Source organism: Apteryx rowi, unplaced genomic scaffold (genome assembly GCF_003343035.1).
Source record: "Apteryx rowi isolate R43461 unplaced genomic scaffold, aptRow1 scaffold_538, whole genome shotgun sequence".
NCBI classification, from domain to species: domain Eukaryota; kingdom Metazoa; phylum Chordata; class Aves; order Apterygiformes; family Apterygidae; genus Apteryx; species Apteryx rowi.
In genome coordinates, this window is record NW_020450803.1 from 165,571 (window position 1) to 185,539 (window position 19,969).

The 19,969-nt window shown below is 38.5% G+C and overlaps 1 protein-coding gene across 1 annotated transcript in view; it reads right to left on the minus strand.

The window, feature by feature from the left end:
• Window positions 1-2,197: 2,197 nt before the first annotated feature.
• The window catches only part of GABRB1 (gamma-aminobutyric acid type A receptor beta1 subunit), a 67,042-nt gene continuing 49,270 nt past the window's right edge, over window positions 2,198-19,969 (minus strand). The window contains 5 exon segments of the mRNA XM_026081154.1: window positions 2,198-2,539; window positions 9,937-10,004; window positions 10,007-10,180; window positions 11,831-11,983; window positions 12,078-12,215. Of these exon segments, the coding sequence (XP_025936939.1) occupies window positions 2,198-2,539; window positions 9,937-10,004; window positions 10,007-10,180; window positions 11,831-11,983; window positions 12,078-12,215 (875 nt within the window).

Consider the following 19,969-nt stretch of genomic DNA (forward strand, 5'->3'; position numbering starts at 1 on the left):
AGCTGCATAAGGAACTATATATTTGGTCAGAAACTGCTGATTCACTTTAAAGAACCCTCTGTCTTTGTGCTAGGTGATTGCCATCTCCAGTTGTAATGCAATAAGCATGGCAGAATTGCTGCCACTATTGGGATCAGCTATGCTTTCAAAAGACTTAGAGCCATATTTAGAGCTTAACCAGGCTAAACATGAACTGCCTACTATCCAGTAATGGGACAGGGGTCTCCTAAATGCTGTACAATGCCAAGCCAATGCCAAGCTGTACAAGCACTGAGCCAAAGTATGGCAAAATGATGTGGAATGAACACGAATGCATTCAAAAAATAAAACCTCCAAAAATACAATTAAATAGAGGTCTGAGGAGTCTGGAAGCCTGCAAGTTCCTTGGCTTGTGCATTTAGTTCCTCTGTAGTTAAGCCCAGTGACAATTTGTTGAATTCAAAACCACTTAATGGGGTGTGGGTGTATGTTTTGAATGGACAGCAAACAGTGTCTTACTACTTCCCTTTTGGGACTTTTTTTTTTTTTCAGTTATGAAAATTTCAGCTTTCATAGCATGCATCAGACTTTTGTACGTTTTGTGTATTTTTTAAGATACTAAAGTGTATTGTTAGTTGCCACTAAAATATTCTTTATCTAAGCATTTAAATTTGACTAAACAAATTGATCAAACTGTCCCACTTTGAGTGGCACAATGTGTCCCAGTTCTTATTTTGGTTGTTGATGCAGTGCAAATGTTGAAAAACTATTTATAGTTATGAGGGTAGGCATAGAAATTGTACCCTAATCAGAAGAGCCATTTGATTGGATTAATGTTTATCCTGAGTCATCCCAAATTGTACATAATGTCTGATTAAGCTGGTAAAATTGTGCAACCTATTAATAGAATGGGGATTTAAAGGTAATAGCAAAGAAGACACAGCCTAGGAGACCACCTTTGCACTCCATAGAATTTGGGATCAGATGGGGACTTTAGACCCCACAGAAACTGTTAGGAAAAAGACTGACAATATGGCAAATGAATTGGATGATGTAGATGGGAGAGGACTGACTCATCAGTTGCTTGTGGCTTGCTAGCACTTCACCTGTGGCTCCCAGGCTGAGGTTAAGGTAGGTGATAAGCAGAGGTTGCTGGCCAGGATGCTGGTGGTTAATCTGAACCCTAAGACTGAGGAGAAGCAATTCCTCAGGAGCAGTATATCCAATACCACCAGGATGTCTTAAGACTCAGCTGTGTGTCCTTTTCTTCAGTGGAGTAAGGAAAACTTTGGGAAACCCTGTGCAGAACTCTCTGTGATCTGTTCCCAGACACCTACTGTCTCCTGGGAGAATATGTTGTAATTACCAGCCAAGGAAGCCTAGAGGTCATGAAAATTGACCACTCTTGGTCTGGAGTATTCCTTAGTAGTGGCTTATAGGAATGAACACACTTTTTCTTCTGTCTGTTTTATTTAATACAAAATTAGAGATGGCAGAATTGTTCTTGTATCAGTTCAACTTTGCTATGTTGTGGAAATAACAGAATTCCAGTTATATCCAGTGAGCTCTCTCCTGAGTTGGAAACTTGGTGGGATTTGTCCCTGCTGCCCTTTCACTCCTTTGAAAATCCCTGCCTCACTGAAAATGTGAATTGTCTTACATATCCTTGAATGATACTTCTCACAGACACTATGAAAATATTTCCTATTACAACTATTTGCTTTGGAATGATGCATGATGCAATAGTTATAATCCTTTAAAGTTATTTCTTCAATTTTCTTTAGACTCTTTTAAGGCTGAAAGACTGTAACATGACAACTACTGAGTCGTACTGTCTTACTTGGAGGTGGTATGCTGTAATGGGCTACCAATATGTGGCAAGAAATACAGGAAGATTAATTTTTATTCTATTCAAATTAAATAAAAGCAGGTAGGGGAAGATCATGGGTGATACACAAACCCTTTGTAAAGTTCTAGGAATAGTGCTTTTGGTGAAGATGCTCTGTAAGAGCAGATCTGTACTCTTCTGATATGAATGCAGTAAGGCTTTTTTAATTTTTTAATTTTTTTAGAAAGCTCAAATCTAGAAGTATTCAATGGCTGAGTATCTTGCCTTGACAATGTAGCATTATGGCTACTGCAGTTCTTCAGAGTTAACAAAATTGAGAAGGAAAAACAAGTTTAGGTAAGCTAGTCTGTGATAAAGTTATTGCATTAATTAGTGGACATAATACAGCCAATAAACAACATTGAAAAGAATAAATGTGATGGGAAAGACCATTCTGGACCACTTGTCTATCGCGTTAACATCAGTCAAATTGGGGATTTTGACTTTGATCTGGGATGCCCTTCTTCGTCCCTTTTTGTGAAGCCTGTGCCTGTCCAAAGCGCTCTTACTGTAGAGTTCTCTGCTGGAAGTGGTTCTTCTGTACTGAAGGCTGGCACTGTCATATGAATACCTGGTAGCTCTTGGGTCACTGAGGCTTGTGAACACATCTGAGCTGCTGACTTTATTTCTTATTTTGAGTGGACTAAGAAGAATGTTTCCATGGGCATCAACCTGTGTCAAGGAAGGAACTTGAATTAGATAAATTCTTCAGTCAGTCCGAATTGTCTCCCAAACAAATGGGTACCCTTTGGTTCAACTACTAAGGCAGCTCCTGTGATTGTGGTGACAATCACATTTTCTATAATGTTGATAGAAGTAAAAAGATAGTGAATACACTTTCCTAACTAGTATAGAAAGTGGCTAAATATCTTCCATTCTGACACAGTATCTTGGTCTGGGGCCTCTTAATTCAGTTATAGTTATCTCATCCTCCTCAAAGTAAGACTTCTAACTTTGTCTTTAACTTAGATCATGTTCTTTATGAAATACTGCATTTTCATGTCTGCTGACCTGACACCCTAAGCTTTTATATACTATATGTGAAAATAAAATGTTGCTGTCTGCCAATTTTATACAGTTTTAGTGCTGTGGGTTTGTTTTGAAAACATTTGTGTTGATGGATTCATATGAGGAACATGTAGGTACATGTGCATTTTATCAATCAGTCCTTGCAAAATGCTTGTGATGAATTTTTGGAGACTTAATATATTTTGGAGATAGACACTCCTACTCCCTGCAGTGCACCATTAACTTGCTCATGTGCACATGGAATAATCCATTTTATGGAGTGAAACCTTAAATGCCTTTGTATTTTCATCTGTTGGTATTGAAAGTAGTTGTTTCAAATATGTTTATCACTCACTATTTGTGCTGTTAGAGTTAGTCAGGGCACTGTTCTAAGTACCTGACTAAAGAACTGGAAACTGTAACCAGTATGTACAGGTCTGGCACAAACAATGTATGTTACTTTTAATATAACTGCCTTTTTTTCATGCATGAATATAACTAGACAAGAATGACAGCATAACTGACTACAAAGGGTTTACTCTTTCACTCCTCTCTAGTTCTCTGCATGTTTGTGGTAAAACCTCTTTTAGGAAGATGTTTTTGGTGTTTCCAGGATGACTTCTGACTTCTCTGTGAAGACTTCCCAGATATTTAAACTTCCCAAATACTTAAGCTGTCACTGTAGCTTGTATCAGGGGAAACACACATCGGAACACAGACCTCTTACATGAAACTTGGAAGCCTTTGCTTTGAGGCTTGAGTACTAAAACTTGTTCTTTGTGAACTGTAGCCTTGGTCCTACGCCAAATATATCACAACCCATACCGTGGCTGTCTGGGGATGCCTTAATACAAATGAAAAATAAAATCATTTGTTGACAATATCTGGTTATATGAAGCCTCTGAAAATCCAGTGTTTTCTTCACTCCGGCTTTTTCCTCTTTGATGAGATATAGGAGAACCGATATAGTAATCTACAGCAGGTTTGAAGTGTGTTCAAGGACAAGCTCCATGTAGAACATACAGGCAAAATCCCATCTCCAGGGGTTGAGGTAGAGAAAAGCTGGAAACCAGTGAAAGCTTCAGTTCTACCTGGCAGTGTTGTTCCTTTTCATTGCCAAAAGGAGAAAGACTGTGTGATTGGCATATGTACAGTGTTGCAAAATAAGTATTTTCTAATTGAAACAAAGTAAAGGAGCTATCTATATAAAAGCCACTCAGAAAAGCTGTGGGGGGAAAAGTGTCTGCTAAATGGAGTAATAAATCATCACAGACTTTTAGAAGAATCAGTTGCTAAACCTGACTAGTAACTTTTTTATGTTGCGATGAAAAATCAGTGGCAATGGTCCAATTCCTACCATTGGCTAATTGGGAAAAACGTGCATATTCCAGATTAGAGGTCAGCTAGTCACAGAAACAGCATGATATTTGCAATATTTACTTGGGATATGGGCTACCAAGGTTCTAATCTTTAAGTTAGATCTTCTGATTTAGGTAAAAGGAAGATCTAAACTTGGGCTCCTTACTTTTCAGTGGACTGCCTTAACTATGGGACTACTTGCTGCTCTTAGGCTCTGATATTTTGGGGGGGGGGGAAGGGAGGAGGGAAGAGGGTCTCAGATCTGTCTACATGTAAAATGAGAAATTCTTTTAAGTTCTCAGAAGTTTTGATATGTCAACTTTTTCTTCTCAGTTTTACTGAATGGTAAGCTGTCTATCATTACATAGTCCAATGTTTAAATTGATTGACTTTACTGTTATAATAGTAATAACAGCACAAGCATCATTAAGCAGTTGTTATGGCTTCTCTTTTGTAAAGACAGCTCATAAATACTTACAATCTAAATTGATTCATGGGGATGTGCACTGACAGTTTATTGCAAGCCAAAGGGCATATGAATTCCAGCTTGAAGTGTTATGAATTATCCTCTTATATTTTTAAATGAGTTTTTAAAACATTTTAGGTGCCATGATATGTATACATCATGAAGCAATTCAGTCTTTGAATTGGAGTTTTTACAATTCAGAGCAAAAGGCCTTACATTCATCTCTAAACTAGTTAAGAGAAATGTAAAAGCTCTTGTAATGTACTTGGGCCAAATTCTCTGCTTGTGTGACACGAAGCTGGACTAGTAACTTCCTGTGTCTTTAAATCCTTTCAGAATTTATTGAAGTTCACTCCAAAATATTGTTAAAAGTTGTGCTGTCAAGGCTTTCCTACTGAAATACAGGAATTGTACAAATTCCTGTAGGAATCTGGGAATAATGCAGATTAAGAGATCCCCAAAGAGACTTGTTTGGACAATAGTTATTAGTTTTGTTTATGTTAATATTAGAATGAGCTTGTAGCAAATATTTGCACAATAAAAGTTTGTAAATTTTCTGTCTTTAAAAATCTTTTCTCCATTACTTAATGCAAGCTAAACTTGCTGTTGGTCCTGTGCTGGAGGAAGTGTGTGCATCGCAAGCAGCCAACAGGTTTTGACTCCTTCCAGTCTGTCTTTCAGTGTTGAGGCACTTTACCCACACCAGGCATGTACTTCAGGAGAGCAGTCTTGTATATAACCCATTTAATCTCTCAAATATTGCCAGGTGATCTCTAACTGGAATGCTGTTTGGTATACTGCTATTCTTGAGTATTTGTAGTTTAGCTGGACTGTAGCTTAGATTTTAGTCAGAGATTTTACAAGATGCTGTTTTCTGAAAACTGTACTGCTTTAGGAAGTGTCAAGTTTCCTCCCTATGTAACATAGGAGCACCTAAAATCATTAGCTGTGTTTAGAATAGAGGTTGCAAAAAGAGATAAGCTTCAGATCTCTTGTTTACTGAGCATGTAACTTTGCCTTTAGACATGTGTAAAAAAAAATTCCTGAAGTACCTGTGACATTTGCATATGTAATGCAAATTTAGATCTGTTACTGTGTAGGCTCAGACTGTGCAGAAATGCAACAGTGCCCTTTGCTGGTGATAGCCAGAAGGAGAAAGGTTGTACCAGAGATTGAAGAATAAAATTGCCAGCTCGGAGAGAGATGACCTTCCCTAAATTATATTACACATACTGTCTGAATTGAACAATATCTCAGATGAAAACAGGATTTATTCTTTGACAGATAACCTGAACCTAAAAGATTGTGTATGAAGTACAAATTTTTGCCTAAAGTTATAGAAAGGTGAAGTATTTCTATTTTGTTGGCCTTTTGAATGTAAGATGAAGAACATTAAGATGGCAAAGCATCTAAAGCTGATGCGTAGTCATCTGGTGTAACTATTAAATTTTAAATATTCTTCAGATGCATGTATGTAGTGATACTTCTTGTATGAGCTCAATACAGATGCAAATTTCATTACCTTATTCTTTGTTTTCACTGGAGCTACATAAAGCCTAAATCTACACAGGGTACATATATGTGAATCTTCATCAGTGATAGAAAAGCCTTCATGTGTGCTCAATAAAGGATTATAAAAATAAATAAAAATCTGGCTTGTATGTTTACATAACAAATGATGAGTTTCTTGCTTAGTAGCATCTAAATTATACTCTAAGTGTAAAATAGTTCAAGTAATAAATGAACAATATCATGTTGACTGCATGAAAAGCAGACAATCAGCTCCACAGGAAGAGCCTGGCAGCATTCACTGACACTGGGTTGGCCTCGAATGTCCAGTTCTGTCTGGTATGGGTTTTTACCTACCTATTTTACATTTGGGTTTTTTTTTCCTTAACCATTGGGTAGATAATAGTAACAACTTCTGTTTTGACTCAATGCAAAAAAAAAAAGTCTTTCTCCAAAGATGAAAGACTCAGGAGCCTGTTACTTGTACAAGCTGTCCTGTTGGAACAAATGCAGTAAAGATGTCACAATATAGTCTTCAAAGAAACAGGTTGTTCCACAAGGATAAGCTTATTCAGGTGTGGATTTACTTGGGAGAGGCTGAGCTGGTTGTGCTACTGGCTCCAATCCTTTTCTCCTTCCAGTAGCCACTGCACTGAAATATCATGTGTTTTCCTTGGAGCCCATGCATAATCTCTGCCTTTCCATACCAGATATCCTGCAATTTACAGAAGCCTTGGAGGGAAGGTATGAAGCTGTGCAGAACTAGGGAGCAAGAGACCATCTGTCATGTAGCTTGCATGGCAACTTGTGAGCCTTAGGTGGTTCAGCCCCTTTTCCACTTGCATTGTGATTGCATGCTACCCATTTCCTGTGCTTAAGGGACATCTTCTGTGTAATGATTATTCACATTAAAATTGTCTGAGGAAGCAACCAGCTGCACAAAGGGATCATCTAAATATTTTCTTGCTGGGTGGTTTGTTATAGTTATCTGTAATTATGATGGTTTCCTCAATGACATTTCATTTTGACAAACAGACGACAAGGAGATATAAGCGGCCTTTGTTTTATTCGGAGAAACAGAAAGTTTGTTAAGTACAAATTACTAGTTTTCAGGTATTAAGTTAAAATGACATAAACTGTGAAACTGGAGAGGCCTTATTTCCACATTCTTCAGGTTGTAGAGCAAAAACCAGCCACATGTGAAGCAGCAGTATATCAGTTCCAATTGGTCTTCTCTATACAGTGTTAATGCCGTGGTCAGTTTGAGTATTGATCACGTCTAATGGTTTTGTTATCTGATGAAGAAAGAGGAATTCTTTTTGTCAGGGGTGTATGTCAGGTGAAAATGAGCAGTATTCTTCACCTGGCACAAAGAAAGGAAGTGCTGTTACATATCTTCTCATGGTTATAGGTCCCTACATGGATATATGATATGGGTCAAGAGAATAAAAGGGAAGTCAGTATCCTGTAGCTGTACATACTTACAGATGTACTTCTATGCTCTGAAAGAGCTTTCACCTACACTGGTGCAGGTCATCATAGTACAAGTGAAAAATGAAAAAAGATGAGGGAAAGGGGGTGGGACCTGTCTTCATTAGGGATCACGTAAGTTTACTGTGTCCCACTGTTCTGATCATGTGCATTCTTTCTGTTAAAGACAGAAATACTGTAGGACATCAGCATTTTCCATGCTGAATCAAATGAATACTTACAAGGTCACGCATGCAATGCATTTCCATTGGGATAACAAAATCCATTGGTACCCATTTAGTCATACGTGTATCATAAACCTGTATTATACAGAGAGTGGTCTGCTCACTTAAACCATTCTCAGTATTGGAATGGAAATGCAGTCTAAGCGTGAACAATTAAAAATGGTACAAAACCTGTATGCTTTGCATTCATTGTCAGAAAAATGCTGGTGTGTATATGTGCTGCTCTGAAAAGCTCATGTGCTCAAATAAATAGATTCCAGCCCATTTTGAACACTGTCCTCAGTGTAATCTCTTTACCAGTGTAGGATTTAGACAAAAACTTTTAATTATGAGTTAGGGTTTTTGTGATTCAAACCAAGTAGCCAAATGTATAGGAAAAAGAGCTTACCTGCACTCTGACTCTTATCCTCTACTCAGATCAATGCATTGGGGCCCATGTAGTAAAGGCTGACCTCTGAAGAAGTATTGTTTCATTCTTCATGAACCCTTGCTTTGCTTCTTTTCACCTAGGTTTGGTTAACTCAGGATCTGTTGAGGTGGCTGGTGCCAGTCTGGGTTTTTCTCCTTCCCCATCTCCCATAAAAATGGATGGACAGTATTTGCGCACAACAAGCAATAACAGGGCAGCTTATCTCCTCAGCTCTATAGAGGATAACACTTTGTGGGACCTTGGAGACTGCTGCAAGCCTGGACTGAATTTGTGCATCCACTTAGTAAAGCATGTCTTACATGTTGGGACAGGAAGCAAATGCAGGTAGGGATTTCTAATGGCCTTATGAGTTCACTGGAATGGAGAGCAGGATTACTCTGTTAATGCCTTGCTGTACTAGTGTGGCTGCTGGGACACACAACCTCTAAGTGGACACACAACTCTAGCACCAATAATATCACAGAGTTTCTGAAAAGCACTTTCTGATGCGTGTGTGAAATTGCAACCATTGATTTTACTAACGGCTAACCAGCTAGAATCTTATGTGCTGACTTCATTCTTCAAGCTCAACTGAAATTTCAAATATTTTGTCCAGAAATTATCCCCTTGTGCCGCAAAAGTACAGAACTTCATAAGGCAGATTGGGTAAGATCTCATTAATACTTGGATGGAATATATTGTAAGAAAAGTCGGGAGCAGCAAAAAGTGTTTTTTGGCTCACTAAGTTGCACTTTTTTGCTTTGAGTCAGGCTGGGACAAATATACCCAAGGGAAATGTTTATTCATGAAAGCCTGGTATAAGTTTACAGACGTTTGCAAGTGCTGGGTGGCATATTGCTAAGATAAACTTTTCCCTGGAAAAAGTGTTTATAGTATTGCTTCTTAGAGTTTCAGGTTGGCTTAATTGATTGATTAGTCTTACAAATTTCACTTGGCAGATGTGAGGAGTGTTAAAAGATGGTGCTCTGGACTCTTTTGAGGGGGAGTAGCAGTGATCTGCCTGCATTTAGTCTGAGGATAAATCCTAACATCTGTGAACTCTGTTACAACCTAGCAGGATCCTCCTTGCTTTTGTGAAAGTTTGGCTGTGTGGGCTTCATTCAAGGCCCACTGAAGCCAACAGCGTCTTTCTTGTTTCCTTTTGTTTTTTTGGTGAGGTTTCTATGTATAAAGGGGATCTATATAATAAAAGTTTATTATATAGCTATATGTAGCCATTGTTATCCTAATACAGAATTGGTATACAGCTGAGAAAGTCCATTCTTATAGTTGAGATAGTAAATATTTAATTTCCTTGTACACCTTGTATTACTTTTGTGCTATGAATGTTTACTTGTCCTGAATGCTCATTTGTATTTTCTGCAGTTTCTTACAGTTTTTTTATTTAAGATTTATTTGAAGATTGGACAAACCATATGTTGCTGTAATCTCCTTAAAATATTAATTTTTTCTAGAAAAGTTTTAAATGCATTTGCATACGTGTTCAAACTGCATCTCTCCCTCTATCCTCATAGACATCAATATTGTCAACATTGTCATTTCAGAAATGTCTGAAAAGTTAGCTTGAATATTTTTCCTGGACTCTATTTGTTTCCAGTCTGCCCTTCTTGCCTGTAGCATGTCCTGCCTTGTCTGCTGCCTTTTTTGACACTGGGGTCCTTTCCTGAAGAATATATAATTTACAAAGGCATATTCCAGCAAGGCCAGGAACACAAACACAAAGCATCCCATCAGGTAAATATCAATTGCCTTGACGTAGGGAATCTTTGGCAATGTTTCCCTGAGGTGGGTGCTGATTGTGGTCATGGTCAGCACAGTTGTGATTCCTGAGAAAGGAAAAAATGAATATTGACTAAAAAGACAGTGAAGGAGATCTGAGTGTGAAAGGCATGATGATACCATTGCTTGGCTGCCATGTCTTTCTGATGCAGATTGCTTAATTACATGATTAGATTCTTAACAGCTAAAGGAATGCATTTCCCAGACCTAGAAAGGGAAATATTACTGATAATAGTTTACTGGCACATCACTTATCCTAGGTAGTACAAACAAGTAATCCAAGGCGTCGGTGACACAATGTAGTGCATCTATGCCAGAATGTCCCGCCTTCTTAGCAATGTATTACACAGTTAGATCTGCAGACCTGCTGATAGCATCTTCTTTATTTGATGTTCCTGTATAATAGAGGGTGAATGAAATTGCCTACAAGTGTCTAGGGATCCCTAGCTGCTGTCTCAGTATATATCACCTCGACTGCTACAAGGAACATGTAATTTACAGAGACATTCTGGTGTCAGCTGATCTGAATAGCATAGAAAGATCAGAATAACCAATTCTTTGCAAGGACATGCTTTTCACTTTACTTAGAGTAGTAGCACTGCTTGACCCATACAGTGGATTGTGTTGTCCTGAGGAACTGGAATAAGTATCTAGTTGAAATTTTGACGAAAAATAAAGGATTGAAGGCAGAAAGGGAAGCATTATGATTTTAGTCACTGGTGAAGAGAAGGTGATACGTTTGTGCAAAAACAGATTTTCCTGCTAAAGGGATGTTCTGTGATGTGAAACACTCCCATCTCATCGTATTATTCATCACTGTTTGATTCATTTTTACCTTGCTCTGGCTGGATGAAATTATTTCCTAGTCTGCTCTGATCACAGGTCATTAGTATATCTAATAGCTCTAGGCACAGGTATAATGAGTTGAATTTAAAGCGAGGTGAGATAAAGTGTTTTTCTGACATTAGGTTTTGAAAAGCAGATCTGCCTTAAAGCATATATGGTGGCAGAAGATCTTGATTCTTACAGTAAGCTGTAGCAAGTAACATGGTGTGGGAAACAAGCAAGCATGTGTGTAAAACAGGTTTATTTGATGTAAATTGGTATATTTCGATTGTCAGTCAGATCATGTGTATGCATTCCAACCATACATCTGGTCTGAGGGGACTCCTTTTAACATCAAAATTGTTGATACAGCACAATATAGAGACCTTTAGACACTTGAATTAGACCTTCATGTTTCAGTTTGGAAGCAACATACTAATGGCCTGATCCAAAGACCATTATGGCAATTGGAAGTCAGTCAGGATCTCCTGGTGTAGGCAAGGTGACATTTGAAGGAAGATCTAAAGCTGCACTGCTGGGCAGACTACTAAATGATGTATTATTGGTCAGAACCAGCCTGACAACTCTGTGCTGCTTAGAGATCTAAAAAATTAGGCATTGTGTTGTGACATGACTTGGGGAAGAATCAACCAAACGTGGGTGTGATATCAAGTATTATTCTGCTTGCTACTTCACAGGATTTAGCTAATACTAACCATAAAAATTAGCTTCACGCAGACACTGTGTTTTGTACTGTACAGGCTAGCAGAAAGATCACTTAATATTTCTGAAATCAGTGATATGGATTTGGTGCTAGTGTGTTTAAATACAAAAAGTATCTATGTATACCAGTGATTTTGAAAATAATTTACCTAGAGCAACTCTGGCTGCAGAAGCATCATAATTGATCCAAAAAGATACCCATGACAGAGTTGTGATCAATGTGGAAGGCATATAGGTTTGCAAAATGAAGTATCCAATATTTCTTTTAAGCTGGAAACTGAGTGATAATCGAGGATATGCTCCTGAAAGAAAGAAGTCATATAATGACTAGTGCCTAAGAAAAGTTAGACTTTGATATTTCTGGTCTGGGTTTTTCTTGAGCTGGATAGTGCTTACCTGTTGTAAATTCCACTCTCTTTGATACCATCTTGTAATCAACAATAGAAAATTGTGGAAGTTCAATGTTGTTAACTCCTGTTACTGCAGACACTCCTCCATTCCAATAAAATTCAATATCATCGGTAGTGTATCCATCTGAAACGGGCACAATTTGACTATTGTTTTTTTTCTTTTTGTTTTATTACTTAGCTTAAATAGCTGCAGTTGAAGTAGAAGGAGCTGTTGTCCTCCAGGACTGGAAAGCTGGTTTCCCAAAGGCAGGTACTTGAATCAGGAATTCAACCTTCTGTTGTGTGAAATTTCTTTAACACAGAAGCCGCTTAGCCGCCTTTGTAACCAGGGGACATGTCTGAGTAGGGAAAGCAAGAAGACTAGAAAAGAGGGACAGAATTTAAGATTAAAGTTCAAATTTTAGCTACCTCTAATACTACAACCTATAGTTCAGGCTTGATTCACTCTGTTTCCCAATAGACTGATGTAACAGGAGCAAAACTCTTAAACTATTTAGGAAGAGTAAAGTTTACTGGCACAGTAAAGCCAGGTTCAGTTCCCAGCTTTACTTTTAACCTTCTATGTAGTCTATTACAAAATGCGGAGCTTGGATCTAGTGGAGACACCTGAAAGAGGATTCTAGAAGAATTTAGGTGCCTGCACTATTACCTGATTATGTCTGTCTGAGCTGTAGTTGTCCCTCTGATATTCGTGCAGCACTTCGTATTTTAATTAGACCATGCCATCTTTGATATTCTGTTATCACAGAAGTATTTTCTATCCACTTAAAACTAGCATGTTTCCTCTCTTTTAAGTGATTTTGATTATTTATAGTTTAATTTTAAATTAAATTTGTAATTTCTAGCATAGGGAATGTTAACATTTACAAATGTATCTTGATTAAACTCAAAAGTGACTGAGTTTCAAAATCTCACAATTGAACCTTTTTGAACTAATATTAAAAGTGGTTTCGGTTTAGTGCATATTACAACTTTCTTCATAAATCCTCTAAAGGGGAGAGCAACATCTCAGCTATTTTTAGATTTTCCTTAAAGTGTTAGATTTAATCAGGTTTAAATCATTTAACAGATCAAATAGAAATATGTTTGAACTCAAAGCTTTAGAAAACTTGACAGTAGTTTTGCTAAGTGAACAAACCGTAGCATCAGAAGCCTCTGTAAAGTTAAGAATTTATCTTTTTATATATACTAGTAACGAATTTTCTAGCTGGGGAAGTTAGACTTGAAATGTTTTTTCTTATGATAGTGTCTTGTAATAGCCTCATCTCTGGAAGGCTGACCACATGCAAAACAAGTCTGTAGTTTCCCTGGTGACAATCAGAGCTTTCACAACTTGTTCCCTGATTCAATGTATTGCTTAGAAATTCTGTAGTTATTGAATAAGTCTTTTGATGCAAGTATATAGCGATGGGTTGAACAAGGTTAAGTGTTCACATATCTTATTTGTGAACTGCTCAGCATCACAGTTTGCTAGCCATCAGAATTGCTCCTGAAACCATACTAAACTATGTAATATGGATCACTGCTGTTTGCTTAAACTTCTGTGCTTCTGTACTTATGCTGATGTATTTGAAATAAACTGTCTCAGGGTTGTCATGCAAGGCTCTGTGCATGGTTGGCTTTCATTTCTTTCAAGCAGAAGCCAACAGCTTCTCATTACAAAAGGTCAGGACAGCTGCTTGATACTGGAACTTCAGTAACTGTTTTAAAGACATGGCACGCAAATCATGTGGCCAACATGCTTTGTACCACATGAGCCACATGTATGGTGTCATACAGAATGATTCAAGATGAAAATGAGGACTGCTGAGTCTGTTTAAAATGCCAGGGCTAAGATTATCAGGGAAATGTTAATTTCACTTTCTTGCAAATCTGTATTATAAAAATCTCTCTCTTTAACTTTTTCCATTTTAGAAAAAATGCAGCAAAATAGAGGAAATGTAAACTATTATGTCATATTGAAAGGGCATTGATTATCTGCAGGTTTGGTACCATGCAGACATCCTCTATGTGAGGTTAACAGTCATAGTTGTTTTTGTCTTTAGGGGCTAGTATTAGGAAGAGGAAAGGTGCTGCCACTACCCAAAACTTCCACAGATACTTGCTGTGAAACTGACCAGGTGAAGATTGAGATATGAGAATCCTGGATTGTGCTTCAGGTTTTGGAAGAAAACAGTGAACTTATTTCTTCTGCATTGTTATTGGCTATGACGCTTTCCACCCTGCTCTCTGCCGATTTTTGATTCTGCTGCTTCCTCGGTCATTGCATGCTGGGACCAAGGTCAGAGAGAGGAACAATCTCCAGTGTTCAGCAAGTTCTGACTTTATTTCCTGTCTCCTTGAACAGCCTCTGCCATCTCTACAGTTCCTCTCCCCTCTTGAGAAAAGAGGGAATGGTCTGAGCTCCCTGTTCAGGCAATGTGTCTCTACCTCAGCTCTTCATCTTCACCCTCCTGTCTTTCAAATACCCTGCACAGATGGTCCAGCTCCCTCCTAGTCTGTCTCACTTCTGGTGTTATGCCCATCGTGCAGTGGGGTCTTCAAACCCATACAGTGGTCCCACAAGTCTGGCAGCTTCTTCCTCTATACAGCCAAAGAACACATAACACTCTCCCTCATCACAGTCTGGGTGCATTTCTGCAGATGAACAGATTTAGTATAATTTACTGTTGCAGCTGCAGATAAAATTCCATTCCCCGAAGGTAAATGTAGATTTACCTGGACCTTTGCAAAAACAGATTGCAAGGATTTTGTAATATGGGCAAGATAAACTTTTCACTTGTTTCAGTCTTGGAAATGTTTGTGACAAATGTTTGTTGGCTAAATTGTTTTGTTTAAGAACAAAACCCCCAAAATAATTCCCCCCCCCCCAAAAAAAAAACAAAAAACAAACCACCCAACCCTGTTACATATAAAGTCCACCAGCCAAAAGCAAGTCCCTTGCACCGAAGACTTCAGCTAATGACAAACCAATGCTTTTGTCGGCCATCATTAACCTTTTCAACCTCAAAGACTTCCAAATACTACAAAAAATGGATCTGGTATGGGCTACAGCTGTCTCTAACATGCTGTCTTGTTCTTTGAATTTATCTCTAGTTAAAGTTGGAAAATTATGAGAAATGGAAAACGATATTTTTTTCAACCAGAAGTACTGACAATCATTAGCTCCTGTCTTTAGAGTAATTGAGCAGCAACATCTTTCTGCATTTTTGTATAGATAGCAACCTTAGTATGATCACAATTTCCTTGAAAGTCATTGCAATAACTGTTAAATAACTGTGCATACTTTCCTAGACATTCCATTTCCTGGTGTGATATGAATTTTGCTCTGTGGTGCCTTTCATTATGCGCTTAGCACACTTTGCTGGGAATGTGAGAGGCATTGCTTTCATGGTTGAAGATGACTCACAGGGCTTGAAGGTCCTAATATTCTATAGGCATTGAGATTGCTTTTTACTTTCCAAACTAGCAGACTTTAAAGGAACACAACTGGATGCAATTTAAAGAGTGGAACTGATCTGCAGCTCAGAACAGAGTTAGAGAATTGATCACTCCTTCTGCTATTAAAGTGGAGAGGCCCTTGAAGTGAGGAGCTTTAGTGATGTAAAGTAAGAAATGTCTAGCGTGGAGAAGCACTAGCTTCTGGCTAGTAGGTAATGATAAACCTTCATTTCTGGCAGTGTACACCCTTAACCTTTACAAGCGAAGAAAAGCTATTTGAAAGGTATAAAAAGAGGGTCTAGTCTGTGCAGTGGCCAACTCTAACACACTGATTTGTTCATTGAACTTATCTGTACTGCTCAGGTTTTCCTTCAGCAGCTCTTTCCCTCAGCAGCAGATTTTCCCCATGTGACTCTTTTCCTCTGCAAATGTATCCATGTCACTCTTTCAAAATGGATGTCTCTGCTCTTTGATAGAGACAGCGGTACTTACACCTGGACAGTACTTAGGCTGATGTCAACACAAATCTGGTGGAAGTAAAATATTGGGAATCTGAAATATTTCCATTACGTTCATCATAACTGTCAAGAATGGTTGCATTTAAGTAATTATGACCTCACTTTAACTTCACAAGTTTAGACCTATTTTTCCAAATATATGTTAGAAGGCCATGAAGTTAATAACACTCAACTGGTATTGTTAAAATGGTTAATTCAGTTATGCCTGGTCCCTAAAAGCCAGAACCGGCTGCTCCGAGCGGGAGTCACCTCTGGTCTAGCTTCAGGCTAGTCCCGCAAAAGGCAGGGCGGCTGTCGGGCGGCTGTCGGGCGGCTGTCGGGCGGCGATCCGCCGCCGCCCGCGCCTCGCCGCGCGGAGCTTGGGCCGCTGGAAGGGTTGCTCCCGCTGCTAACAGCTCTTGTGGCTACGTTAGGCACACGGTCAAGGACAGTCGGACTTCAGCATGATAATGTGTGCTGAGCAGCCCAACACATGCAACAGTATTGAACTGCTGGACTTCATACAGACGATTCACTGGGATTTAAGCACATTTCCTCACGTTTCTAGAGTGAACCGGCCTCATTTCTGTGCTGACATCCCTAGCAGTCTAGCCCACCTAACTAAACAATTTACCCAGGATTTCTGTGTGTGCTTTTGGTGACCTACATAATAAGAGATTGCTAAGCTTTTTTTATTAATAAAGCTTCCATGCAAACAATTTGACTGAAGCCTTTGTTTGCTTGCCAGAATTTTTTTCCAGCTTCACAATCATTAAAATATATTTTATCACTCAGCTCCAGATATTAAACTTCAGCTCCATAGAGAAAAAAAAAGTCTAGGAATGATGATACAATCTTTGATGTGTCAATAGTTCATTCTCCTACTTCTACACCAGCTGCTAAAAGATTAATTGAAAACAATTATAGGCAGAAGTAACTAGATTCAAGCATGGCAAAAAAAAGGTTATGTATAAATCTTGTGATTCCCAGGGGGAAAAAATATTTTAGTGTTGCTGACATTGTGATATAGCAGAGCTTAACAGCGTATTAGCTATTGTCATCAGACTGTTTTATTTTCCACTGCAGCCCTTACCATCTCAGATTCTTCTGGGGTAAATAAAGATCCACGTTATATTACTTTTGCAAATAAAGTCATGGTTCTACTATTATTACCTATTCTGCTACCACGATGTACAAACAGAGCCCTGTTTTCAGCTTGACTCTCCAGTGCAGGCACTTCAGAAACACCCAGCAACAGGGTCTCTGCCTTAGGGATCTGAGTCTAAATAGAACAGGCACCTCAGAAGAGTATTTCAGACCTGTGTGCTTATAGGTGTGGTGCTGAGGCCCAGAGAAATTAAGCGAATTGCCCCAAATCATCCAGCCTTGTATGAGGATGTGAGCCTGGAACCCAACCGTTCTCTATCATTACTGGGTCATCCCTCTCCTAACAACTTGGTCTTTGTTGCTGAATGTGTTTTTACAGCATCTGTTTTCTTGTTTCACATATTTATCATTTCTGTGGCTGTATTCAAACAGGAAGATAAAGTATTTCTTCAGTACACCACTAAAGTGGTCCCATACAGTGATAAATCAATTGTACTACACTGTAATCCCAGCATGTGACCAGGGCACCACAGATCTGAAGACCTGGTTTGGAGAGCAATGTCACTAGCTAACATTGAAGTGGTCAGATCACTTGAAATAGCTTCCTGCCAGCTTTGTTTTTTTATGGATGTGATTTTTTTTTCAGTGAGGAATACCGGCTGACCTGAGGGAAGGCAGCCTTTCACATTCTACAGGCAGATGGTAGATTTTAACTGGAGATATGAGTCAGAATTTAGCCTAAGCAATACTGACCCAAATGGGTACCGCTGGAGTATTACAAATTCTCAGTTATTTAAGAAGGTTTCTCAAATAAGAATAAACTTAACATATGGAGCAATCTGTTCCATCCCAGTTGGAGACATCACTTCCTATCCATTAAAAGCAGAAAATAAATGTTATTACAGCATAAAGTCACTCTTGCAACACCTTAATCTAGTTCAGGGAGTGAATTATAACCGTGCACCTTATTGTGCTAACACACAATGTTAATGTTGGTTCATTGTTGCTTGTTATCTTTCTTGCCTCTCATTTGCCACTGAGACTTGACACAAGGTTGGAAGCCCTTTGGGAGAGGGGCTGTTTGTCTTTGCTTAGTATCTCTTTAATGACTAATACAACAGGACTTTTCAGTATTGCTCTAGTCTTAACAGATAGAAACATTATAATAGAGCCTCTTGTAGGTTTCTGGAAGAGTCACAGAAGTAGTCAAACTTGCACTGAAAACGCTTTACCAGTCTATTTGTTTCCTTCTACTGGATTATGCCAGTTACATCAGAGGACCTACTCAGTCTAAAATAAATATAATGCAGTGTCCAATCAGAAATACACATTAACATGTTTTATCTGGTAGGACTTTCATGTGCAAGAACATCTATTACAGGGTATACTGGTATTAATTTTTTTCTGTTCACTAGTAAGAGTTTCATTCTCGTTAGCTATAAACAAACAAATCAAGGAGCTAGGAGTTATTAGGAAAGAAACGGAGAGCAAATGCAAAATTCCTTGTTTGTTTTCTTATGCTTTCAAATCCATGTCATGCCATATCTTAAATATTACTTGCAGGTTTCTTTCTTTCTCAAAAATTTGAGTACTAAATGGGCTACAAACAAGGGCCACCAAGATGATCACAGACAGACCTGCTTCCATTTAAGGAAGCATTGACTCAATCATGATTCTTCAGCCTGGAAGCAAGGTGATTTAGGGAATCTTATGACAGAAATCTATAAAATAATAAGTTAACATAGAGAACTTGAACAGGGAATGATTATTTGTGATACCTTACACCACCAGACCAAGAGGGTAACAAATGGTATTGTCTAGTGACTGAAAGAAATAAAAGGGAAACACAAGGTACAGATAAACTGCAGAACTCATTGCATGAAGTGATGTTGGTGTCAAATGTTTACATTTGTTCAGAAGCTGTTATACATTTGTGGAATAGAAATCCACCCATGTTATTAAGCACAGTGATACTATTCCTGGCTTGAGAAGCAGCAAAGTGAAGAATACTAACTGTAGGAGTTTACTGGGGAAATATTATTATGTATATGCCACGTTCTTTTCTAGTTTCCTAGACTTGCGCAACTGGCTGCTATTAGAGACAAGATGATGGGCTAGAGAGACTCTGTCTGAGACAGTACAGCTATTTAGGGTCTGAAACGTTCCACTGCAGCCAGATTTGTTTGTCTTATTTCTTTTGGCTCTATGACTTATATTCTTACTCCCTCAGTGGAGCGGTGATTTTTAGCCAGACGTTCAGAGACTCTCACTCTACACATTTTTGTGTAATTGATGTAAGTTAAACTGCAGTTAGATTTTCTAATCTTGGTCGTGTCCACACATTTTGCTTAGTATTAAGTGACCTGCCCATAGTAATTCAGTGGCCAAAGTGTCACTGAAAACTCAGAGGTCACTTATATACACATGACTCAGTGAGGAGTGCCAGTGATTTAACTTTGGACTCAAGACATTTTGACCTGTTCTCTCAGAACTAGCAGCAATGATATTAATGACTTTCTAGGGCCCAAACTTTTTTAGCAAAGCAAGTATGCAGTATATGCTCCTGAGCAGTTAACAGCTGAGTTGTGTCTACTTGTGCAGGCTGGATATTTGTGTAATTGTACATGTAACTGGTACAGGTGCACAGATCAGCCCTGATAATTACAGCCTTCATCCACTAGTTTACATAAACTTTGAGCTAGTTCCTCAGCTATAGACTGGCTTCAGCAGCTCCAAAATGTAGAGTTTTAAAGTGGAGCTTTAGTTTTTTTGATAGTTACAACTGCTGTGGATCTATTTGTTTAAGTGTTTCCACATTTCTTCCTTCTTTGCC